This window comes from Cygnus atratus, chromosome 1 (assembly GCF_013377495.2).
Source record: "Cygnus atratus isolate AKBS03 ecotype Queensland, Australia chromosome 1, CAtr_DNAZoo_HiC_assembly, whole genome shotgun sequence".
In the NCBI taxonomy this organism is placed as follows: domain Eukaryota; kingdom Metazoa; phylum Chordata; class Aves; order Anseriformes; family Anatidae; genus Cygnus; species Cygnus atratus.
The window spans coordinates 93,559,619-93,585,332 of NC_066362.1; the positions used below are offsets into that span (position 1 = coordinate 93,559,619).

A 25,714-nucleotide genomic window follows, 5' to 3' on the forward strand; every position below is an offset into this window, starting at 1 on the left:
AATGTTTTGTTCATGTTTTCCTCCTTTTTTTTTTTTAATTTATCAAAACCCACTACTCACTATTTTATGAAAATGTGACTGCAACCTGTATGTTTCAGCTTTCCATTCTTTTATTCCTCTCTTGGTTACAGCAACATAGATCTCAATTCCAAAATTACTCCAGATACAGGTAACTGTAAGAAATTGATTTCTTCTACAGGTGGGGACATTTGGTTTTGTTTGTTTTTCCCTAGCCAGCATTATATTTCCTGTATTTCTCTCTTGCTTCCGTTTGTTGACTGTTTTTTCCAGGTGATCAGATATCTGATACTGAATCTTTTTTTTGTTTTTTGAATATGTGCTTTGCAGCCTACAGAGTGTTTTCTTAGTCAACCTGAAGAAAAACAAGAGAGCACTGTAAAAGCAAAGAAGAGAAAGAAGGTTTGAATGTCCTGGGGTGTGGGTGGTGGTGTAAAATTTGTAACTGGGACAACCCTGTGATGTGAAGCAGCATAACATTGCAGCCTTTTTCAGATAAGAGTAAAAATTCACACTTTTTTGACTTTACTCAAAATACCCGTTGCTCACCTGAACTGAAACCCGCTCAAGGGTTTTGTACATCCACATGCAGCTTGCAGGTGTGCCCCGCTGGGAAAATGTAACTATGGAAGAAAGGTGGCATTTCAGTTTCTGCAGAATCTGCCCGGTTTCAGCTGTGTGGCAGGGCTTCAGCTGCTGTTGCATCCTTTGCACCAAGAAGTGTCCATGTTCCCTCTTCCCCTCCTAGCATAAGTATATAAATAAATACTCTGGATTGCCCCCCTGGCCGTGCTCCATCCTCACCCTCAACAGCGCGCACACACTGCAGGCTAGATGGAAATAACATGGCACCAAGCAAGTTAATTGTCGTTTGGGGCAGCCTGTATAAATATTTGGCTCCCTCACAAGGCAGAGAGGTGGCTTTTTTATATTATGTCAGGCCTCTTAATCAGCTGGGGAATGAGAAGAAGGAAGAGTGGGATTTAGCTTTAAATGCAGCTCTGGCAAAGTGACCGCAGAGCTTGATCCGCTGCTGCCAGAGTGAAAGCATCCCACCACAAGAGTGGTGAACCAGCCCTAGCAAAAAGACCCCGTTCCCAGGCAAAAAAACAGGCACTCACTTACACCTTTAGTTTCACTGGCACTAGGGCCACTGAGATAACATACACAACCTGTTAGCAGATTCATCAGGAAATATTTATCAGGCTGATCTATTGTTTCCAAACGAACTGCAGTCTCCAAAAAAATAAGGAAAAAAAAAGGAAGAAAAAGAAAACTTTACTTTTAAGCATCTGGAACAAATTGGAAGAAAAATAATAAAACTTCCTGCATGAGGAATGTTTCCCCACAGCTCTCCTCGAAGGAGGAGAGTTTGCTCAGGTGTCCTTGCTCGTACTCTTATGGACTTTCTCGTTAGTATTAGGCTTCTCCCCTCAAGAGTGCCATAATTTTCCTGGCGGGATCAAGTGGCCCAGCAAGTGATATAATGGTCCTGAGGAACAACCGCTTACGCTGAGTTACCAAGTGAAATGACTCTGATACTTCTGTGTTAGTGTCTGCTAAAGCAGAGGTTCCCAAATGTGGGTCACTGAAGAGGCTGGGGCTGGAGAAGAGCATTTCTCCCTAGTGCCCTGCCTTCCGTATTTGTTAGGAATAACAAAGAAGAGGTTTGTTTGTAGGCCTCATAAGAAGGCTGCGTATACTGCAGGTGGCCTGTGGCCATGCCTGGGAAAGACAATTATTGCAAGGCGGAAAAATATAACAGTGTAAAATGGCAGTGAAGCGTGCGAAGGAATGCCACAGGTTCAGGCACTACAGAAGCCAATCAGCTGCAAATCCACTGAAAGTCTTCCAATGACTGGAGGGGGCTTTAGGCCATGCCAAAGGTAGGCCAAGAGGGCATAAGCACTACAGATACCCACCACCCCTCCACAGCTGCCAAAAATGGTTCTAGGCCTACCTTGTCCCTCTGCAGTCTCACTTTCCCTCACAGATACATATCCTGTTGCCGTGTCCTAGCCACACTCTCCATCTCCTTTTCACTTCCAGGCTTATACTGCCACACATCCTCATGATGGCAAGTTCATTTTAGCTTATGCAGCTGAGAAACCTCAAGCTGGCCTTTTACAAATTAATCGTTTCTCAGTGAGAATGGGAGAGGCTTCAGATCCGTGCCATTCTCTCCAGACTGCCTCTATCCATGAAAATCTGCTGTAACCTAAAATGCTGGCAGGTCATTCAGATAACAGGAATCTTGGGCTGGTCTACCCCCATGATCCATTTAATTATGTGAAAAAAATGCAGCAACACTTTCTTTTCAGTGAAAATTCAGACCTGTTATTTGCTAACATTCCTAAGGCATAAAACACAATCTCTGTGAATTCATGTCAAGGCTCAAAAAATATTTGTTTGGTTTAAAAAATATATATATTCTGGAGGAGCAAAACAGCTGCTGAACTCTTTCTGCTAGACTTGTGTTTTTGTGAGCTTTTAACTCATTTTCATTGTACTTCCCATGATATGATGCATACTGTGAGTCTAGCTTACCACCTTCCCTTCCAAAAAGAGGTAGTTGCCCTATTTTACTCAAAATATAGCTGTTTTACATAACCACTTGATTCCTGTAATTAATGCTTGAAGAATAATAATTTAAAAAATTATGAAAAAAAAAACAAATTTCAAACTGGTACTTAAAGTGTAACAACAGCAAACCCCACAAAACAGCTTTCATTTATGTTTTAGATATGGCAGCATTTTAGGTGAGTGAACAAGATTTGTTATCTTCAGGGTCACAGACCATTGTTGTCAAAGTATCTGAACTTCCTTCTGAAGCCTTCATTCCCACTAAACACAGTCTTGTTCCATTGTAAGAGCTTTTCATAATCAAGCTTTAATTAATCCAATTACCTTTATGAAATTATGGAGGAACATTTATTTACTATGTTGTTAGCTACCGAAAGAGCAAAAATGGTAGGAATGCTGTACTTAACCCTGTTGCTTGTTTTTCAGAAGAAAATATCTGATGTTCTGGAAAAATCCTCTCCAAAACCTGGTGTCCCTGAGGATCTACAGAATCTGCTTAGTCAACATTTTGGCGCAAAACGTTCAGTGATTGAAATAGAGGAATTAAAGCTGTCAGGTAATTTATTCTATATTAATAGGTAAATAATGTGACACTGGTGAATTCTTTTTCTGTAGAAGAATGGGGATTTTTTCAGACAGGTCTTAAGAGTTGTACTTTTTATTGAAATATTTTAATATACTTTATATATTTTATACTTTGCTCTTTAGTAGAGGAGTTAATTTATTTCGAACAAATATGAAGATTTCTTGGAGTTGCAAGAGTGAAAATAAAAAAAAAACATTTTTAAATGTTTCTTTTTATTATAAAGAATTAATTTTAGGAGCTCACCTTTCTCATAGAAATTGTATGATTCCTAAGTAGTATGTTCCAAGACACTGATTGAGAAAGACAGTGAAAATAGTTTTCATTTCTGGGATTATCTGCATCTATCCAGATGCATAGTAAGAGGGCTGAGAGGAGTAGACAAAGAAGTAACAAAACATGATTCTGACATGGTTATGAAATATTGAACACAATGGATTTTCAGGGAGTGGCATGAAATGAGATGGTAGTTTTGGTCGAAGTCTAAAGTGAACAAGTTTTAACCATGACTAGCACCCTCTTGGTTTTCTTTATTATGTCTCCAGTTAAAAGCCAGAGAGAGAAAGGGCAAAGCAGGACAGAGCAGGGTTAGCTTCCCTCTGTCAGCTAGAGGTTGCCTTAGAGGTCAAGTCAACATTGAACTTGTGTGCCTCTCACTCCACAGATGAAGAGGCACTGTCATTTTCTAGGCACTGTCCATTATTTGTTGAGATGGCATATGAAGAACAAACTGCACAATAACACATCTGCATGTACCATTGATACTTCTTGAACTGCAGGTGACCTATGCCAAATCTAGCACCCTTTTAGCCCAGTAGTGCTTTCTGTCTTTTAACATTTAAACCTGTCTTTGTAGATAAATATGCTCCTTCTTAGTATCCATGATTCTAAGTTGACCCTTCTTTATTTCTTTGGGCTATGTTCAGCTTTCTTATTGAATCAAGAAAACCTGGAAAAGTCCCATATAGATTGCTTTGAAAAGCTTGTGTTAAATATTTCTAGACATTCAGAGTTTTTAGCAAATAATAAATTGCTTTGGTTTCTTTCTTACTGAAAGAGGCCTTTACGCTAATGAAGTGACCCATTTCCACATGGATTGGCTCTTGGGTTGGATGGGGATTTTTACTTTTTATTTTTGTGCTGGGAGTTGGAGGCTTGGGGACCCAAGGAGTTTACTAACTTCTACAGCTGTCAAGTCATTCATGTCAAAGCACTAAGCAAATAAGCAAATATTTGGAGCTGTGTGTTCTTGTTAACTGACACAGTGTAGAAGGTCAAGTTTGTAGTCAGCATGGTCTCTTGCTACAGGTTGGAGCTGTGTGGATTTTTTCCCTCTTTCTGAAACTTTTATTTAAATTTGTTGTTAATACTCAGTTTTGCTGGAGCATTTGTGAAAAGTCAGTGACTGAACCTCATATGCTTTAGAAACCATCTTTTGAATTGTTCAGTCAGTAATGAGACTTAATGTATTCAGAATAGCAAACCAACAGCTAAGATATTTTGCCCATAGGGGGGAAAGGACTGTAGTGGATGTTTAGAGCTCTCCTATTACCACCAAATGTTTATGGTATTTTACCAGCTACTTCCCTTTGCCACCAGAATCAAATGCAGCTTTTAAACATAATTTTAAAAATAAATCAGCTGCTGATCCTTCATTTGTACACAGTGAGCTCCCTTTGGAGTTCAAGTCCCAGTAAATGTCAATCTCTGGTTTTAATAGAAAGGATTGGGACAAAATAAAAGTATTTAGCAAGACAGCACCCATTAAATGGAAGATGTAGTGGTGGAGAGTGGCTATTCTCAAGAAGCTGCACAGGCAGGACTTTTGGCAGGATCCAGCTATAAACCAAGTTTGTCACACTGTCTGTTGCAGTAGAAACCATGGATTGACACTGCCAGCATTAGCACAATGTGCCATCCATGTGAACGTAAATAACGTGCGTAAGGAAACCTCCTTAATTTAGTTCAAATGTATCAGCAAACATCTCATTCCATAGACAGGCACCCTGAGGTGCAGTGCTTCATGTGGAATGACAACAAATATGTGGGTCCCTGAAGACAGAGTTGTTAATGCTCTGAGGGAGCGTATTGTTCCATCAGGCAATAGAGCCTTAACAACTATGGCAAGTTTTCAGACCATCTAATTTTAATCACAAATTTAAGATCCTAGACTTCTGTGTAGGCACTGAAGAAAAGAGGGACCTTCCAAACTACCTAATTTAGGATACTGTCTTTCTTGATTGCCTCTGTATGGACCTTAAAGTCAAATGGCGTGCCTGCCACAGTCCTTTTCATATTTACTAGCTAATATAGTGACCAGGTAAAAGATAGGCAGCCAATGGGAAATGGAAAAAAAAAAAGTGTCAAAATGCAGTATAGGGGTTACCATTAGGGCTAGTATAACAAGGTAGATTACCACAATATGAAAGGCCAAATAGAAAAAACAACTCATTGACAGGAGAGTGACCAACATCTGTCTCACTTATTGGTAGGTTCTTGCATTTACACAGTATGAATTGTCTGGGTGATCTACATTTTCTGTCTTAGATGGAAGTAACAGTCTAGCAGGTTGACTGTAAGGCTTTTGGCTAAAACCTTTGATTGATTGTGGTAAAGACTTGTTTTGAAGTATGTGATCACCTTTGGGCAGTCCTATATTCAGGGTTTTACGGTGGGAGAAAAAAAAAAGGAATTACAATTGGTAGGGAAATGTTACTCTCACTGACTTACACAATTTAAAGCTTCATGTACATGTGATGTCCTTGAATCTCTTTTTACAAACGGTAATTTATTGGTGGTGGATTTTAACACAAATGTGATTTCATCAATATAACTAATGGCTATGCTGCAAACATTTATACTCATTTTGCTGTTAAAAGTACGTCAACAAAAATACTTTCTCCTTTATGTTTTCAGATTCCTGCTTCTTGCCAGCCAATGATCTCACCCACAGTTTTTCTTCATACCTGAAAGAGAGTGAGTTAAAATGTTGGTCTGGATGAGATGAAAATCGTATGAAAACCATTATGTATGCAGTATTATTGCAGTTCTTATCTGCACCCCCAAATATTTTTAATTATGAAACATTAATAACTTCCAGGATTATAGTTTTTTGTTGTTGTTCTTGTTTACTTGTTCGTTTTGTGACAGGTCTTGCTTTTCCGGCTCATTCTTACAAAACAACTTTTTTTTGACCAAAATGTTTTAGAGTTTCTTTTAATTGCTTGGGATTATTTGTCATAAGTAGTTTATCATGGATCCATAAGTATGTATATGTGTTACGTTACAGTAGCAATCTTGCCACTGCCTACTGACATGAACCAAGAGAATTTTTGTTCTCTTTTATATATTTATATAGAACTTCTGGTCTGGTAAATGTTTTGTTTGTTTGTTTGTTTTCAACTGGTTTTACCTGATACAAATTACCATATGTGACAAATGAAGACAGCGGCCTTGTCACCTTACCACATGTTGATTTTTAATACTATCTCATTTGTTCAGCTCTATAATATTTCTGTATTGTATTTATTTTGGACATTTTATTTTCCAGTTTCTCAGCCATGACTAAATGCAAAACTGTTGCCAGAGATCCAGACCTCATAGGAGTCAGCATGTGTGTTCTTGCTGCTGGCTACCATTCATCATGTACTCTTGCAATTTAAAATTGTGGCATGTATTTAAGTAGTACTTTCTCTAAGTGTGCATGTGGGCTTTTTCATTGCAGTCTGTCCTAAGTGGGCAAAACTCCGTAAAAACCACAAGGAGAAGAAGTCAGTGGTGATGCTGGTTATCTGCAGTTCTGCCCTTCGTTCCTTGGAACTCATCAAGTATGTCGATAGCAAATGTTATGTTGAGGTTGGCTGTCAGTCAGAGGTTTTGTCTTGGATCCACAGACATAAAGGCAAAACTGGGACACTGTCCTCTGCTAGCCAGCAAGTTTACTGACTGAAACTGATGCAATATCCCTTGCTAAAGTAACACTTAGTAGTTCAGTTGCATGTAAGTGCTATTTTTGTTTTTTTAAAAAAAAAAAGTGTAACCAATTTTGGGGGGACACGCAACATGTTATATGTGGGAACAGAGTAAACCCATAAAGCATCACAATCCACCACTAGAAATAGTGACTGTAGAGCCATGATGCTGATAGCACCAAAGGCAGTGAGGACAAGGCATTCCAGGGCCTCAAGTGATGACGTGTGTCTGGCCGGAGTGCCTCCATATCTGTGTCTGTGTTCTCAGCTGTCTCAGGCTGACAAAATGTTGATGATTTTCAGTGTTCCCCGTCTTTCTTTTTCCCTTCTCTATTCTCCCCTATCTCATTCTAGAAGTCTTGATGAATTAATGTATACCTCACAGATTTCATGGTTGTCTTCTGTGTCCTGACCCTGCTTCCTGTGATTTTCTGTCAGTACACAGAGTTGGGAATTTTATGCTACATATAACAGCATAGACTTGGCAGATGTGCCTGTAGTGCTTAGCCCCTGCATGCAAATACTACTGTCTGAGCCTTAGGTGTATGTATGCTTGTATATAAACCTTTAGCTTTGCACAAGAGAAATCTGAAAGTTTGGCTCACTCACTGCAGAAAGCATGCAGAGAAAGCATGCTTTAAGTGACATCCCATAAGTACTGGATGTATAGTCTTCTGCTTGACTAATACCGAACAGAGTTCTTAGTGTGTGCTCAAATGGAGTGTCAAAACAATAAGTCAGGTTTTCAAACAAATGAGTTTTGGTCAACTGGAATTTGGACAATCTCAACAGTAAAGACTGTGGCAGTCTAGGTTTTCTCATTAGCTAAGCTGCAGGAAAATTCTGCAAAATGTACATTTGTCCATATACAGTGTTTTCCTTTGGACACATGCATATGTTCATCGATGCCTGTATGTCAGTAATGGCAAATATTTTAATTAGAATTTTGTGATTAGTCAGTTTTGAACTGTTAGCTGTGAAAGCACAAGCCCTAACTATTCAACAGTATCTGAAAAGCTATCTAAGCAATATTGCCACCTACCGATACCTGCTATTGTGTTTGTCCAGTTGTTGATCACTGCAAGTAGCAAATGAGAACGTGCATAGTGTTCAAAGTACAAGCATAGGTCATTGGGGAACTGTGTGTCTCAAGTATGTTGAGAAATGCCAGCTAGTTTTATTTTCCTCCTGTGTGGTCTTAATCTCAGCCCTGATGTTTGCATTTCCTTTTGCAATTTTTTATTTCTAGGTCAATGACAGCATTTAAAGGAGACTGCAGAGTTCTGAAACTGTTTGCAAAGCACATAAAGGTAAGAAAGATGTAAGTGTGTTAGAACAGCTAACTGTCAAACACACAAATAACTTGCTTTATTTCATTTTTTTGCCAGTGTCAGCATCTTGAGGGAGTTTAGGGCTAATTCAGATTTGTTGTTTTTCCAAACTAACTAGTGTCATACCATTTTCTTTGCAAAACATTTAACAATAGTGCTTTTCAATATAGTGTTCCTTTCTTGTAGGTAAAGCTTCCTCTTGGAAGATTTTTGTCACAATTCGAGGAATCTAGCCAAACACCGACTTTGGTGCAACCCTATGTAGAGTGTAGATGCTTATGCACGTGCTGCATGTTAAAGATGTTCCACATTCCTGTGAGGTGCTCATTCAAATATATTTTGCCTGTTTAAACCAAAGGTTTACACACACATTTGTAGAAGCAAACTGTACCAGCACCCACATTTGCATATGCCAGTGAGAGGTCTGGATATCCAGTATTCATACTTGCTGGAGAACACAATTTATGGGAATATGGGACGTAATGAGTGGAAATATGGCCTTTGATATAAATACTGTCAAACACACAAATAACTTGCTTTATTTCATTTTTTTCCAGTGTCAGCATCTTGAGGGAGTTTAGAGCTAATTCAGATTTGTTGGTTTTCCAGATATTTCCAGAGAATGTGTTTAAATACTGAAGAAAACAAACTGTTCTCACCTCCAGAAATAGTTGGTGCAGTTGCAGATTTTCAAAGCTGAAAATGACTGACCTAGGGAAGTGTGATGCCCAGCTGGCTGTTACATTTCTTAAATGCTCTCCCAGATAGATCAGCTTGACAGTCTGAAAGATGAATAGCATTTGTTACTTGATGGTGTTCTAGAAAGAGAGTATGTGATCTTGAATTTATTTCCAGCCTGGAAGTGTTCTTTGAGAAGAAATTTTAAACAGTCATGGTTTTACAACAGTTTGTCTTTCTCTTTTCAAATTAGATAAAAGAACAGATTAATATGTTGGAGAAAGGTGTGTTCCACATTGGGGTTGGAACTCCTGGGAGGATAAAAGCGCTGGTGGAGCAAGGTAGGAGAACAAGGAGGTTTTTTATCAATAGGTATCCTATTCTTGGTCTCACAAGAAGTTAGACTTTGCTTTTGAAGAGCTTAGGTTATGTGAGTCTGTGGCACTAAGCTGTGCAGTTTTCTACTGTGTCAGTCAAAATGAGATCAATATTCTAATAGTTGATTTAATGAACGCTTTAAGCTGGAATAAATCAGTATTATGAGAGAAAGGCAGAGTAGCAACCCCCACCCCCAGTCAGTACTCACTCACTCCCCCATCCTGCCTCCTGTACTAGCTCAACTGTATGTTTGGCAGCTCAGTGAACTGATCCCAATTAAAACAAAACCAGTGTGCGCACAAAATTGGGTAATGAGCAGACAGAGGTGGGGGACTTCCTCTTTTGTCAAGAATACTAATTTATGTTGACTTAGAAGTGATTGCAAAACCATGGTGTAAGATTTAAAGCTCCAGGAAACCAAACACTACAAGTAAATCAAAAGGAAATAATAGCAGAAGTCATTGTATCATATGTCACTCTGAGCTCAGTGTAAACTTTTGTGTGGGGTGGAGCAAAGATCTGGTTGCCAATTTTATTTCTGATTTGTATGTGATGAAATTAAATATTCTATATAAATATAATTTTCTCTGCCCAAATTTGGAGTAGTTTTACTTGCTCAACAGACACGATGTATGCATAGAAAAACAAACACAAAATGGCAAGATAAGGTGATTCTTTCCATTCCTATTTCCAGGCACTGTCTTGCTTAGTCTCTGGTTTCATCAGGAGTCTATGGTCACTGGTCCCCTGTGGTCAGGGACTGTCTGTAGATTGGGACTCTATTGCTCCTTCCAAAGGAATACAGGAATAGCATAATTTTTTGCTTTCTCTGTCTTTCACCAACATTAAATTGTTACTGCTCAGCACATCAGCACATTGCCATCTCAGGTTGTATCAGCTTATGGCAGGGACACAAAGTGTAGTATTATTTTATTATAAGTTCTAGTCCTTTTTTGACAACTTCGTGTTGCAGTGTCAGGCCTCTAAAGAGTGAAGAGGAGTAAAAAATGTTCTAAAAAATTCTGGACATTGTATAGAAGACCAGGAAACTGCTGGAGGGCCAGTTCAGAAGGGGCCTTTTTTTTTTTTTTCTTTAACCACTGTTTGGAGAATAAAGGGGTCCTTCAGCAGCACCACTGACCTGACTCAGATTCACATAGCACCCAGTCCTTTAAACTGCTAAACACCATCAGTTCCCATTAATAGGATTTTTCAGGCTAGGGTCCTTGTAACTTACCAGCTCCCCATCAGCTGTGGAAATTCAACTCCTGTGGTTTCATCAAGAGGAAGCTTGAGGAATTATTTGCTGGCGGGATGTTAGCTCCTGACAAGCCTGGCAACAGTAGTTGTTCTGCTTTTGTGTTTGTCTTCCAAAAAGGCATGGGATTATGTGGTTAAGGGAGTTTGCAGTGTCACTGCATTAGTTTTCCAACCAGCAAATGTAGCGCATAAGTGTTCAAAGATTAGTTTCCTTGGGAACAGACAGCAAAAGATGTAAAACACAAAAATAATTTTGATAAGCACATGCTGTATTATCTTGGTAATAAAATTTCTATTGCCTTTTTAGATGGCCTGTGCTTGAACTCCACAAAATATATGATTCTGGATTGGAACTGGAGAGATCAGAAACTAAGGAGAATGATGGATATCCCTGAGGTATTGTATAAGCACCTGTGTATATTATATTCTCTGTACTCAGTACTTTTGATTCTAGTGCCTAGATCTTGGTTGGTAAGGATTTATTTCTGTAAAGATAACTTTAGTGGTCTAAAAACACAAAAGTCAACATTTTACTTGAAAGTCTGTACTCTCAGGTCTCAATATTACGTCTTATGGAAGTTTTTGTTGTTGCTGTTGTTGCAGGTCACAGCTGTGCTGTGAATTTCTCCTGTTTATGCTGGGTAGTTGTTCTGCCTGTTCCTGGGAAATTCTCTCAGTAAGAGGACTTTGTGCAAAAGTTTCCTCAAAAACAAAAGTACAACTTTGGAGAGGCATTTATTGGTCTCTATCGGAGAGTAAGATAACTTCTTGTGAGTAAATCTACAGGCAGATCCCCTTTTTTTGGAAAAACGGAGGGTACAAACTATGTAGAGCCATCCATCATCTGTAGACTCCTTTTAATATAGTTTCCCATGCTTTTCAATTCTGTAAGCGAGCTTTCACGTTAATTGCTGTGACATGTATACCGTATGCTGTGGGGCATCAGCTGGTGCCTAGCCAGCAGAGTGAAAGAGGCGGATTCCTCTAGACATCCTTGCTAGGAAGCTGCCATGTTCCTGCATGGTGTTTCCATTTTCCTGTACATTTAGAGCAGGCTGATACACATAATCTCGAGGGAAATAGGACTTTCTTATATATAGATACGAAGCTTCACAAGTGAAAGAAATTGTCGGTCGTTTTTCCGTCTTTGCACCTGCATGTATATTTGAATGTGCTGCATTTTACAGTCCCACATACACAAATATGCAAGTATCCAATAATCCTGGATACAGTGCCCTGCAAAAAATACATTGCAGAAATGAAGTAGCAAAAAGAACAGCTTTGTTTATTGAGTCAGGGTGGCTCCCTCTTGTGGTGAATACCTAAGCCTCTTTTGTACATTGCTTGCACTTACGTGAAAGTTTTTTAAAGACCAGAGAACCTGAATTCATAGGCATGTTAGCACAAGATAGTAGTGCAACGTGTGCTGGTTGCAGTGTAACAGATTTTTGTAAACCAGCTCAAGTAAATAAACACACAGTAGAATACAGGTGATCCACCACAAAAAAAAAAAAAAAGAAGACGATTATGTTGTTAATATATGATTTGGGGGTATTGCAAACCTGAACAGTCCTTTCCAGCTCACTGGACGTAGTATCACAGCATTTCAGCATGTCTGCCTAGGAATAGAAGCCAAAATTGTGACTGTGGTTCTATTTTATTAAGGAAAAATAGCTGTCAACATCAAAATTAGAGAAGTCAATGCTCATGCTTAGTTCACGTTAAAACCAAAGTAAGAATATTGCACCTTCATATCTAGTGTTAATCTAAGGATAGATCTTTATCTTATGATTACAGAATAGTAAACATGGGATTACAAAAAAGTCTTCAAACCTGCATTTGGCTCAGGTAATAAAATATACAGAAAGGTTTTTGACATGTTGAGCTATGTAAGTGGAGCATCTTGCAGCTATTTATCCTGCTGCAGACAGGCGGTAGATTCCTGAAAGTTATTTATAAGGAATGTCAGTAATAAAAGATACCCAGATAATGTAAAGCATCTTAAGACTGTAAAAGACAATGGGATGTTTAGCAATTTGCAGACATGAAATATGGAATACAGTCTTAGGGAGCTAAGGACCTTATTCTCAAAATTGTCAAATGCATTCTAATAATAGTCACATGTTTTCTCAGAGAAGAGATGGATTATAGTACCAACAGCATGAGGGTTGGTAGTTTGATGTACTAATTTTTTTCATCCTATACTAGACGTGAAGGTAAAGTAGTGCCCTTAGAATTGGACAGGAGGCATAATGACACATTTCCACTGAAAACCTCACTATGACACTAATTTCTTTGCATGTTTAAGGTGCTTCATTGCTAAATTGCATTGTAATTATACCAGTCTGTATAATGAAATATGCAGAAAGCAAGAACAGCTGGAAGAACATGTACCTCTTGTCCACTCAAGAAAAAATCCATCGCTTTCTTTTAAAGGTGCAAACTCCTTGCTGTTCCTGTGCTCATCTCATATTCAGTGGAGAATTATGTACATAATGGTATATTCTGAAATATATACGTATTTAAAAAGATATGAATCCTCCCACATGACAGTCTTCTATGCCATCATGTTCACAAAATGGATGGCAACCTGATCCAGTGCTCTTTCAGTTGCTTCAGCATCTCATTCATTAATGCTGTTGGATTTTTTTTCTTTGTTTCTTTGTCTCTCATTTCATTTATCCTATATGGGGGAGAGAAAGGAAGTGAAAAGAAACCTCACAAAGAAACCAGAGGTGGAGTGAATGAGTTTATCAGACTCTGTTTTGGTGAGCTTCAGTTACACTGAAGTGTAAAGGTTTAAATAAAAATTGACTGTATACTTTTCAATCTGACCAAAGGACAAGTTTCCCACTTTGAAAACTTTCTGTATAGAGATTGATGACAACACAGAGCTGTCTCAACTCTTCAAATTACTTGTTTGTAAGATTCAAATGGGTTTTTTTCAAACATTTTGTTAAACATTATTTTCTTCCATTTACAAATAAGCACTGAGCAAATGTCAGGTTTCATTAAAGCAAAAGGGTTTGTAAGAAATAGAGAATAGTTAGGCTTTCTGACATCATACATTCCTGTGTGCAGAAGGATATAAACCTGAGAGAAACCTCAGAAATAAGTTATTCATAAGTGGGAAGAAGGAACGATAAGGAAACTCTGGACTTACCACGATAACAGAGAATCTTCTGTTCCTGCTGAAGTGTGTCATTAATATTTACCCTCACATGCATTTGACTTTTATCTTTAGATAAGCAATAAGGTACAACCATGTCTGTTATAAACCAAAGTACTTTTGCATATGGCTCATGTTTACCTGACCTTCCTGCTCACTTTCATTCAGGTGTCTCAGCCACAGACAACACTGTGGCTGTTACAGTGCAGTACTTCCCTTGGACTCGTTGATACTGGCTGATACTATGGAAAGTCCCACAGAAATTTTGCAGCCCAGGGTGGATCTCTTGCTGTGGCATACTTTATCAACTCTGTACAAATTACAGCCTAATCTGTAGCTGTGTTAGATGGGACTGCAGGAGTCATGGTATTTAGCCAAAGCATTATCTTACCTTTGATGCTTTCTTTGATTTTTGTTTTCTTCAGATAAAGAAAGAAACAATTGACCTACTGGAGATGAGTATTATAAAGCTATGCAGAGAAGGGTCTGTGAAGCTGGGACTCTTTTAATGGCTTTACCTACAAGGACGTCATTTACAGCTGCTTTTTACTTCTATCCTGTCTGCAACTGGCAAGTGATTAACAGTGATCGAATTAGGAATATTGACTTTTCTGAGGTCAATCAATACAGAAAGAATGCACAGTGCAACTTTTTCTGATGTTCTTTTTCTTTTAATAATAAAAACAGAAGTTTTATTTGTGGTTTTAGTATGACTTATTGCCCAAGCAATGTGATACTGAAATTAGTTTGCCTTCATCTGCAAAATTTACTATTATATGTCACTTTCAAGACTTGGAAGATGAGCGAATCTAGGTGTGAAAGCCTTTGTACGTGTCAGTTATCTCTTTCTGCTGTCCCAAAGGAAACCTTTACTTCTCTCACTGGAGTGGTAAGCTAGTTCTTGCTTTAGAGGATCTTTGAAAATGTTGTATGAATGTTAGTAATTTGTCAAAAAAGTATTTTTCTCCCATCTGATCTACAGCTGGCTAAATGCTATTTTATGCTATTACATGATACATTATGTTTAAAATTTCAGTATATTAAATTGAGACTTTATTGTGGTTAAACAGTTGAAACGTGCGAAGAATATTCTACTGTTTGTCCAGTTAAAAGGAGATTATCTCTCACTGGGTAATACTTTTATCATTATGAAAAGTAGGGAATGGGTGCACCTTTTTCACAGAAAGACAAGATGAATAGATGTGGACTGATTGTCAACATCTTGGAAGGCCATATATCCAAATCAGATGGTTTTAGAATTAATTGTCCTATTGTGATACAGAACACAAAGCATTTTTACAACTTTAAATTGCATCTAGATCAATAGCAATGAATGCAGCAGTAGGTTAAGAAAATTGGTTTTCCAAACCAATATTGTCTGTCTACTACTCAGCCCCTCCAGTCCTCCCCAGTGGCATCCAGTGCAACTGGAGTAGATCTTTCATTTTATCCCATGCTTGTTAGCTGGTCAGCAAGTGAAGGGTGAAGAAATAATAAATCTGAGATTACGCAGAAATTCCAGTAGAGTTGGCAGTATCCTTACAAAAGAATAAGACATAAATACAACTGAATTGTGGGGCAGGAAAAAGCATATATTTAAGCTTTTTCAGGCAGCATGATCTGGACATACTGACCAAAGTACACAAACATCTGATTGGTACAAGCTGATCATGGTGATCCAGACACAAATGTAGAAAAGGAGGAAGAGAGAGATCTAGTTAATAAGTAATTCCTGGCTATAATGCAAGTCTGAACAAACAGCACAGTTTCTCAGCAGTAAAGACAGTATCTCAGCTTAAACACCCTCCAGCACAAGTATATTATTCCTTCCTCTCACTAAGAAGAATATGAAAAACAAGAAGAGTTTTGCTCCACAAGAAGCAGAAGCACGTCCTTCCAGATGTCCGGATAACAGTGCATTCAAACAACAGAGGCTACCGGCGTGGAAGCCCCAGCTTACCATTGCGACTGTGCTCTCCACCTTCTTTCTCACGGGAGCATTTTGCCTTTCTGTGGGAATCTGCCTCATACTGTCTGCAAACAGCGTCAGAGAAATCCAGGTTTGTTTAGAGTGGGGTGTTAGGTGTTCTATTAAGAAGAAATCAGTCCATGTTTCAGGGAAAAGAGCTTTGAGTTTGTGCTTCTGGATAAAGAATATAGCAGTGGCTTCATGCCTTGGACACATCAAGCAGCCAGTATTTCTGTGAAAATCCTCAGATAGTTGGTCACCAATAAAAGCCAAGTACTGGGTGGTTAACTGAGAAGTAATATCCAAAATATGTGTGGGAACTCTCACCACTGGGTGGTAATATCTGAAATGTTGTCATTATTTTCTCGTTTTCTGAGGGCAAATAAACTAACCCCTTTAATAGTGTTTGGCACTAGAAGATAAATATTTGCTGGGGCAAAATCTTAAAACGCAGGAGCCCTGATGTTTAAATGCTATTTCCTGGAAGCAAAATTGGTTAAACCTGCTGCTGTTAATGGACTGCTGGTTGGAGCTGACTCTCAGCACTACATCTAGGCTGTGCACAGAGAGCGGGCCATAATTCCCATGGGAGTTCATCAAGCATTACTTGGTCAGCCAGGCCAAGCTGCAGAAGTGCTCATCACTCAGCACTTCTTTGCCGAGGAGCAAATGTGGAGGTTCTGCAACAGTCATCAAAAGGCTCTAAAGCAGCTTTAAACTAGGGATGAAATTTGTGAATGTTCTATTGAGGCCAAGTCCTAATTCTCTATATCTCTGTCAATTTTAACAATGTCTTTGGCAATCCCAAATCACTTAGGAGAGAACTGCTCTGGGAGGTCTTGTAGCTAAAACACTAGTCTTTTCCTGTGTTCATGTCCTTTATTGTAATCTCTCTGCTTGTTCACTTCTCTAACAGATTAATTATTCAGACAAATGCTCGGATTGTTCAAAACTTCGTGAAAATTCCTATAATTGGAATATTGAATGCCTCTGTTCTGTTGATTTCAAGCTGAAGGAAGATATGCTGGTAAGTGGATATGAGAAACCAACCCAAGTGGCTTAGCACCTCTTGTTGGTTATGCATGATAAAATATGCTAATTTTGCTCTGTAGAGCTCATGACTGAATTTTCTTTTTGCTCTTTATAGACATGAAATACTCAGAATTTTACACATTTACATTTGCTATCGATTTTGGCACGTGTTAAAAATACTCAAGATCAGGCTGCCTCTGCCCTTGGACAGGAGATCTCCAAGGAGAAGGTGGGGATAGAGGAAATGGTGTTTGACTGTGGAGATTACTTCTCTTTCTGAGTCAGTAGCAAACCCTTGCCCTTGCCTGGGGTTAGGTATTTGTGCACTGCTAAGCTCTCAAATGAGAAAGAAATCTGAAACTCTGACCACTTGTCATGAGTCAACCATTGCAGTCTTTTTTTCAGGGCTTGTGCTGTTAATATCTGGGGTTCTTGAAACAATTCAAGTCTAGCAGTGTCATTCTCCAGTTTCATTTGGGAGAAGTATCATTCATTTTCTGTCCCAAACTGCTGGTTATGTTGCTGAGGCTGTTAGAATGCCCGATATTCTGCCACAGTTGTCTTACACTTAGTACTGCATAAATGATCCCTTAAAATTACGGTGGTATTTATATTATAAAGTCACTTTATGGTTCTTCAGTATCAAAGAGGCTGTTAAAGTGCTCTGTGAGTAATGGTTTAGATACAGTAATGTTTGAGATGAGAAGTTTGTTTAACTGAATAAAGTTTTTTGAATAGATTACTAAACCTCTTTGTTGCTTATATTTGCCTGCCTAGTATTCTCCTTTTAATTACAGGACTAAATTTTCCAAAGGACTCAAATAATTGAGGAGAGGTAGCCTTAGTTTCCAAAAAAAAAAAAATCTTCAGGAATTAAGACTGGTGGCTGCTTTTTTGTTTGGGCATCTTCCTTTTACAGAAAATGGGTGTCTGTCTCCATGAAATTATTCATACTCATTGCTGGTTCATGGCCAGTCATTACCAGCTTGAGTAAAATAACAATCATGCATTTTCATTTTAGATTTCATTTAGGGTTTTAAAGTATGTTTAATTTTGTGCCAAAATACAAAAACTTTCAGTTGGGGTAAAGGACAGGTTTTAGCCAGTGTCTGCTAAAGTAATTGGTTAGAATGTAGTTACCAACACGTAAGTATGAATTGAATTCTCTATTTCCCTCTTTTTTTTTAGTAAGTAGCATGATTTCTCTTGTCTGCATGAGCTTACCTTATTGAAAGGATTTATCCTTGAATTCTAGGGTGATGTTTTTATGTACTATGGCCTGCAAAACTTCTATCAAAACCACCGTCGATACGTGATATCAAGAAGTGATGCACAGTTGTTGGGTCGAGATGTAAACGTAAGTTTTTTCTTTATATTATGAGATCAGTGTTTTCACCAGGTGCATCTTTGACCATACAGACAGCTAACTAAGCATAACTTTCAAGGTGTTTTGAGATGGCTGTAGGGAATAAGAAGGTACAGGTTTTCAGTGCTTAGTCTCTGCTTTTATGATTGCTAGGGCAATTATGTGTTATAAGTTAATAACAGAGGAAGGTTGAGTGCATAAATAAAAGATGTCAGTCCAATGTTGCAGTTCCCAAACCTGCACTGTATAGGGGTAATATTAAAAATACATTGTCCTTTAATAAAAAAGAAAATTAAAAAAAATAAATTTACAGGAAGTGTTTCCTTCTAGTGTTTTTAGTTGTCTTAGCCAGAAATCTTTTAATTTGTGGTTTTATTTTAAGTTTAGGAAATTAAGATGTTCAAAGTCTGTCATTTTGACATCTGGCTTTGGAAGTGGACAAGGAGTAGGGAATGGTACATGGTGAAATAGGTGATCGTGTAGCATTAGGAAATACGTAACTTAGATGTTTGAATAGGAGGCTACTCAGCGTCACTCGCAGCAGTGCATGCATAAGGAAATTGGAGACTGTGATCACTACATTAACATATTTTTTTACTTGCATATCTATAAATAAAATGTGGTGGGTTTTTTTTTAGCTTAAAAATAACATTTGTTAACATATATACAATTCATGCACTGTCCTGTCAGTAGATAAGGTGATTGTCCCATAATAACCTGTTGTTATAAAACATTTCTTGTAACTCTCCAGACACGTTCCCCATATAACTTCTTCTCCAGGTGTCCAGTCAGCTTGTTTGCATTCAGATGCAACAGCTTTTGGCTTTTGTGCCAATCAATACACAGCTGATCCGAGCTGTTTGAAAATGTTTCTGTGCTAAGACTTAGAGTTTGTTGTGAATTGGGATAGGTGAGAGGTGACAAATTTGAAGGTGGGTTTTTGTTTTTCATGCTGTGCTTTCATACATCAAGATTTGGCCACACTGAAGTAATGTGGCTAACTATATCTGCTGTTCTACATTCCTGAAGCAATGCAGGTCAAAAATAAAAACAAAGAAAAATAAGATGTTCCAGGGTAAGTCAGGGCTGCACACTGGAACATATTAAGTTGTAGCTATATTACAACTGCAGATCACCAAATGAGTTTTGTAGTCTAGAGGTTGCAAGGTTGCAATAGAACTTGGTGAAGGCCTAAAGTTTGCATACTGAGATACAGCATGTGTTCCTCAACTACAGACCTATTCATTTGGATGTCTCTTTAATGTGACCAAAAGGTACTAGACTTAATTATTCAGTAGCTTTTCAGAAGAAGTTGTGAGAGGAGGACATTAACACCAGCAAACCAAAACAAAACCCTATAGGTTCTTTGCCTGATTGTTCTGTGACCTTGAATGCAGGTTCAGAGGAGCTACTGCACGCCCTTCACCACTTACAAAAATGGAACACCGATGGCTCCGTGCGGTGCTGTTGCCAACAGCATGTTCAATGGTAAGTACCTTCCATGTGCATCTTACTAATTTCCACTTGAAACTATGATTTGTTACCCCAGTCCAGCTGAGTCCTGGTATTGCAAGATCTCTGTCCTTCTCCCACAAAAGGATTTGTATGTCATTGCTGCTGTGGTGAATACAGAGCTCTGCTTCCTTTTGTTCAGTAACTTTCCTCTCATCTTCAAACTGAGGAAGATTTTTTATTCCTCAGTGTGATTCTGCAACAGGACTCAGGAATTGAGTCTTGGTGAAACAGGGAACAATGATATACATAATAGATTTAGTGTACTTTCTTGCTAAAAAATCCATTCTGGTACAATAATCACAGAATCAAGGATTTTGTGAAATAATGGGAGAACTCAAATTCTACCTTCCCACAGTGGTGTGCTTAAAAAGAGCTAACAAGTTCTTGACACTGGTTTGGACCTTTGGATCTGTATGTTTGTGTTTTGTTCTTTGAATGCTGGAAGCATCCATAGTCTTACATGAATTGATTTGATCCTGGGTTTGATCTTCTGTATGGCTACCCGGAGGACATAATCCGCCTCTCAGTACATGAAGGCTAAAATCTAGAAGAGGGCGCCTAGCCATGAACATTGGCAGATTTCAGAATGGATTTCTTTGGAAGGAAAGAAGAAAAGAACTTCTACAGGTTTTGTTCCCCTACCCCATCCTTTTTCTTCCCCTCTCACCCCTTTTTAACCTGTTCCACCCAGCAGTTTTTGGCAATGCAGCAGTGATACTTAAAGTAACTGAGCCACCCCCACCAGAGTTCTTGTGAAGGGCAGCTGCAATAACTTCTAGAGCCATTTGATTTTCACCTGTGCGCACACCTGCTCCTCTGGAAATCTGATCTAGTGGACTGGGCTGAGACCTAGGCCAGCAGAGCTACCTCCATGCAGCCTGTGCTGTTCTGGAGCCCTCGTTAGCAGGATAGAATTCTCCTGCAGAGAATTAGGGATAAAAAATGCTGAGGGTAAATCTTCAAGTGTCTGCTTTTGCATCAGTCCTTAGTGCAAAGTGTGATGAAATGTTCCAGTTCCAGTTGCTGGTGATGTGGGGGAAGCTGGTGAAGTTTGAATGCTCACTCTGGTTGCTCATTTTTATCCCTTTGCTGTGAAAGAGGGTGCTTCTGACAGTTTAGCTATTTGTCTGCTAATAACGGAGCAGTTAAGCAGACGGAGTTCAAAGAATTGCAACTCCTGCTAGTAAACCAATGACAAGTAGATGGAGAATATAGTGGAGCACACTATGATCATTTACGCAAGAAGAGTGTATCTGACCTGCTTTAATGAGCCAAGTGAACATAGTTTTAGTAATAGGATTTTTTAAAAGTATGTTTTCATCAGTGTGCATGCCATTGTGTTCATCATGTTCCCTAAAATGCAGCCCCTCCCCATCTATACCATCTAACCTCTCCTGCCAGTCATCACGTTGGCTGCCTAGGTGTTTACATAGATGTTAATGAAACCTGAAATATTTTTGCCTTACGTTAAACTAATCCAAGTAGGATAATATAATGGAAAAGACAAGTGCTTTTTGCCCAGGATGACAATGCCCAGGATGACAAGGGTAAGCACAATTTTAACTAAATGTTTTCTGATTAAAGGAGTGTTTGTGGCCAAGTTCGTAAACAAGGCCTCTAATTAGCATAAAACTAAAGCAATATTTTCTCCAAAGATTCATCAGTTCCCTTGACTGTGCTTTCACTTCTACTGTTTGCTGGAAACAAGTTATATATAGCAAAACAATCAGTTTAGGACAACTGGTAAAGAAATTCTAGGGAAAGGTAGCTAGGAGTGTAACTTCTGTAGCAACCTAGAGAGTTCCAGAAGTGATTTGTGAAGAAGTTAGTCATAGAGTTGATGGACACAAGATAGTCATGCATATTTTTACACAGAGACTCAGTCAGATTGTTTGTAGGAGTATGCTCAGTCTTTAAAACTCCAGAAGTTCTAAGGCTCTGGCAGCTTAGTTCTTCTTATGGAGTATACAGTACTCCATACACCAGCACGATAAAATCTTTCTAAGGATTTTTTTTTTCTATTCACTTGAAAGGTGCATGTTACTTTTGCTAGTCATGTTAGACGTTAGAATGACTGTCTTTTACTCATATGCGTTGCCTTTGGTATTCCCTACAGATACTATTGATCTTTTTTACAATTTTAACTCATCTGTTATTCAAGTACCACTGCTGAAGACTGGAAACAGTTGGTGGACAGATAAAAATGTGAAATTTCGCAATCCACAATCACACAATCTCTCTTCTGCGTTTGCAGGTAAGAATGATTCTACTGGCATTCCTTATTTTTCAGTGGCTTCCCTCCCTGTGTGCAGAGCTTTCCCATTCTGAAAAGGGAAATGTCTTTGGGAAAAATACACAGAAGAAGAAGCAGCTTTAAAAAGTGAATGAGAGTAGAAGACAGATTTAGCCAAAATATTGCTTGCTTTATTTTTTCTTGCAACATTTAATCTGTCCAGAAAAAGCAAGGATGCAGTCTCTATTTTCTGTTGAAAATATCTAGAAAGGAGAATTGCATATCCCATTTCTCCTTCTTCATACCTATGAAGATTCTTAGGCAATTGTGAGCCAAGTGAGACTGCCATCTTCAGTAGTTATTTCAAACAATTGTTTTCTAGGTCTGTTTCCTCATTATGATTAATCCATATTGAAGAGTGACTAAAAGCACTGTATTTTGGATCAGGGCATTGCTGTGCTGGATGCAATATGCAAGAAACTTCTCCCTGCCTCAGAGTTAATTATCTAAGTAGTTTTCATATGATAGATTCTAAATATCATAGGCTATGCCATTAAAGTGCAAAAAGGTGCCTTTCTGGTTGTACAGGAATAAACTAATGTATAAAAATGAAGGTGAAGTCCTAATTAGAGAGGGTACATTCCCTGCTGAAGAGATGAGAAGCCAGAAGAAACAGTATCAGTACATTCGTTTCTGCAATTCACTTTGTTTTTCCTATACTTGTGGCTTCTAATGCATACTGTTAATCTCTGTTCATTCATGGATGAGGTGAGTGGAGAACCAAGCATGCGGAGTGTTACCAAGCATATATAATTTTGCAATAACAGACAGTCTTGCATTTCTTCCATATCTTGCATTCTGTGTTGGTTATGAGTAGGCCCAGAAGTTAGTAAACCGACCCCTGTTTATACAGACAGTACGTCTTTCCTGTTTTTTTTTTCTTTTTTCACCAGGGACAGCAAGACCTCCTTACTGGCAGAAACCAGTATATTTGTTAGATGAGGAAGATGAGAGGAATAACGGTTATATAAATGATGACTTCATTATCTGGATGCGAGTGTCAGCCTTTGCTACATTCAGAAATCTTTACCGTCGTATCAGCCGGAAAAGACATTTTGCTGATGGCCTCCCAGCAGGGGATTACACTTTCCATATCTCCTATAGTATCCTTTCATATTATCCAAGACAATCCTTAACTGTTAAATGGTTGCAATGAGATGGAAGGGGATTGGATTTATATAGTAAAATGGAAAGAAAAAAGAACAAGCCAAACACCCCAGACCAAGTCAACATGAAGAGACCTAGCTGTAAGGGTGACAAGATGCTACAAGTAGATTGTCTCTAGCCTGTGCAGGCGGAGTTAAGACATGTTACTCAAATGGCAGCAAAGAGCTTTGGATTTGACTTCTGCAAGGCAGAACGTGGCAGTACTAGGTTTTACATGAGGGGAAAAACTGATGGATGGGAACCTGAAGAGACAGCTGAAGATGTTGATTTAGCTGAAATATTTAATATTGGCCTCCTCAGATGTGTAGACACCCCTACTGGGGCGCAAGAAATGCCAGAGGTATCCTTGCCACTGGAAGCTGTACAGGATGCCTGTGTCAGCAGAGCCCTCTGGCAGATTTGAGCCATGGGCTGATGGGAATTTTTGTGCCGGTGAAAATGCAATCTCACAATGAACAGCATGAACTTTGCTGACTAAAGCCCTCATTTTGTCAGCAGGAATTACATCAAGATGGCTGTAAATTTTTACCCACTCAGCTAATACAGCTGTGATTTTAAATGTTGTAGCATAGTTGTGTTCTGAAAGGCTCCATGTAGAGAGAGAAAAGGTAAAAACATAAAATATTCTGGGTAGACAATGCATTAAATAAAGGTGAGCACTTTTCATCAGTAATATGTGGAGTATCATCATGGTAAGATTCCCAAGAGGCTTCTTTTCAAGTAAGTTTCTTCTGCTGCTTAAAAATACTATGGGTCTTATCAAGTTAGTTCAGTAGCAGTTACAAAAGTATGAATCTGAAATTTATAATAAAAAAATCCCAGTATTTCCAGAATTACATGGAGACTATCTAAAATAGCTGAAAGCTGCTACCGTTTTGTTTTGTGTTTTTTTTTTTGGGGGGGGGAGGGGCTAAGAATAGCAGAGACTTCACAGGTCATTTAAAGAAATTTTTACAGTAAGTACAGATCTCCAGCTTCTTTATGCGTTGGAAAGGATTTTGAGCACTACATTTTCTCCAGCTGGAGATATGTAAACTTTGAGTGAAACCTTAACATCCTTGTCAGATTTCCCTGTAACCAAATTCAAGGGGAAGAAGTATGTGATTCTTTCAACCATGGTATGGAGCGGAGGAAGTAACCCGTTCCTGGGAATTGCCTATGTGGTTTGTGGCACAGCAGCAACCCTGACAGGTTTTATCATAACTGCCATCCACTTAAAGCTCAGAAAAAAGAAAACATACTTTCAGAAGTAATATGGTATCCTGGATTTATAAACAATGGCAAAGGTTTGCTGTGAATGAACAGGCAGCACAGGCCTTTCATTCTTTCCCCTAAGCTCTAGATCGGTTTCTGTAGCAGGTTTGGTGTATGTAAGCAAATTGAGGGGCAGTGCCCTTCTGTCATCCAAAACCAAACTTATATGAGGCTGCATTATTATTAATGCATGTGTGCTCCTAAGTTTGTTTCTTAGGAAACTGGTAGTGAACTGAGTTTCAAACGGGAGATACCATCATGGTCTAAAATTCAATGGGAGAGAAACTGTATGGTACTAATGTTTGGCCAGAACTCTGGGTCCATTTTCCTTTTCCAGCCTTTGATTGATACAATATTTCTATTAGTTTAATTGGAGCTTGGATTGGTAAAAAAGTGAGGTCTTGATCCAACAGAAAGCTTGAGCAGGTAGAACTTGATGGTAAAGTCTGTTTGTTGGTTGTATGCATGGGCTGAATGGCTTGGCTCACGTTTTATACAGCTTTTTCAGCTATCCTGAAAAAGCAGACAATTTATTTGCATATTAGTGTGGTATATTCATCACAGTTTAATACTTGATTCATAATTGAATACAGGCCATTTTTTAGGAGTATGGAGTGTGTTTAAACCCTCTTGGTTGGTTTTATCTGGATACCAAGACTAGCTTGCAGAGCTAGACAGAGGGCATTACGACTTAATAGAAAGTTTAAATTAAAAGCTCCTTCAATGCTAACATTTTAGCAGAAGCATCTAGATAATGTTACCAATAAGCCACACACCCAAACCTATCTAACTTACCCTTCTGTGCAAAAGTGCACACTGACTCTCTAAGTGACATGAAATGTCTGTTCCCCATTCAAGCCCTCATTTCGGTGGTGCAGAGACTCATAATAAACATAAAGCATTAGAAAGTCCGACAACTTTATTTTCAGAAAATGAATGCTGCAGCCAGTGAATAGACTATTATCAATTTTCATGTTTCATATTTGAAACACTTAGAAGCATTTTCCAGTCTCTTGCAAAATGTAGGAACAATGCTGAAAAATTTGGATCAAGTATACTATGGCATGTATGAATTTTTAAAAATAATTTCTCTGTTGCAGAAGTGGAAATGGAATAAAACATACTCAATGAATTTCTTTGATAAGTA

The 25,714-nt window shown here is 38.6% G+C and overlaps 2 protein-coding genes across 10 annotated transcripts in view; both read left to right on the forward strand.

The window, feature by feature from the left end:
* Positions 1-14,666, forward strand: part of CMSS1 (cms1 ribosomal small subunit homolog) — a 238,528-nt gene extending 223,862 nt beyond the window's left edge. For all 9 annotated transcript variants that reach the window (XM_035540696.2, XM_050708390.1, XM_050708391.1 and 6 more), the window contains 8 exons: positions 349-420; positions 3,028-3,157; positions 6,101-6,160; positions 6,909-7,011; positions 8,405-8,465; positions 9,418-9,505; positions 11,110-11,198; positions 14,397-14,666. In XM_035540696.2, coding sequence (XP_035396589.1) covers positions 349-420; positions 3,028-3,157; positions 6,101-6,160; positions 6,909-7,011; positions 8,405-8,465; positions 9,418-9,505; positions 11,110-11,198; positions 14,397-14,480 — 687 coding nt within the window. In that variant the 3' untranslated portion in view covers positions 14,481-14,666. The remainder of the gene's footprint in view (positions 1-348; positions 421-3,027; positions 3,158-6,100; positions 6,161-6,908; positions 7,012-8,404; positions 8,466-9,417; positions 9,506-11,109; positions 11,199-14,396) is intronic.
* Positions 14,667-15,818: 1,152 nt separating this feature from the next.
* On the forward strand, positions 15,819-25,691 carry LOC118245033 (cell cycle control protein 50C-like). Its single transcript, XM_035540583.1, has 7 exons — positions 15,819-16,031; positions 16,857-16,967; positions 18,228-18,329; positions 19,736-19,826; positions 21,970-22,107; positions 23,040-23,249; positions 24,379-25,691. Exons 1-7 carry the CDS (start codon positions 15,819-15,821, stop codon positions 24,564-24,566), a joined length of 1,053 nt encoding a protein of 350 aa, XP_035396476.1. The 3' UTR covers positions 24,567-25,691.
* The last annotated feature ends 23 nt before the right edge of the window (positions 25,692-25,714 follow it).

Coding starts and splice junctions, on each gene's coding strand:
- LOC118245033 (XM_035540583.1), top strand. CDS start 15,819: ATGAAAAACAAGAAGAGTTTTGCTCCACAAGAAGCAGAAGCACGTCCT. Junction 16,032..16,856: donor ACAGCGTCAGAGAAATCCAG/GTTTGTTTAGAG, acceptor CTTCTCTAACAG/ATTAATTATTCAGACAAATG. Junction 16,968..18,227: donor AGCTGAAGGAAGATATGCTG/GTAAGTGGATAT, acceptor CTTGAATTCTAG/GGTGATGTTTTTATGTACTA.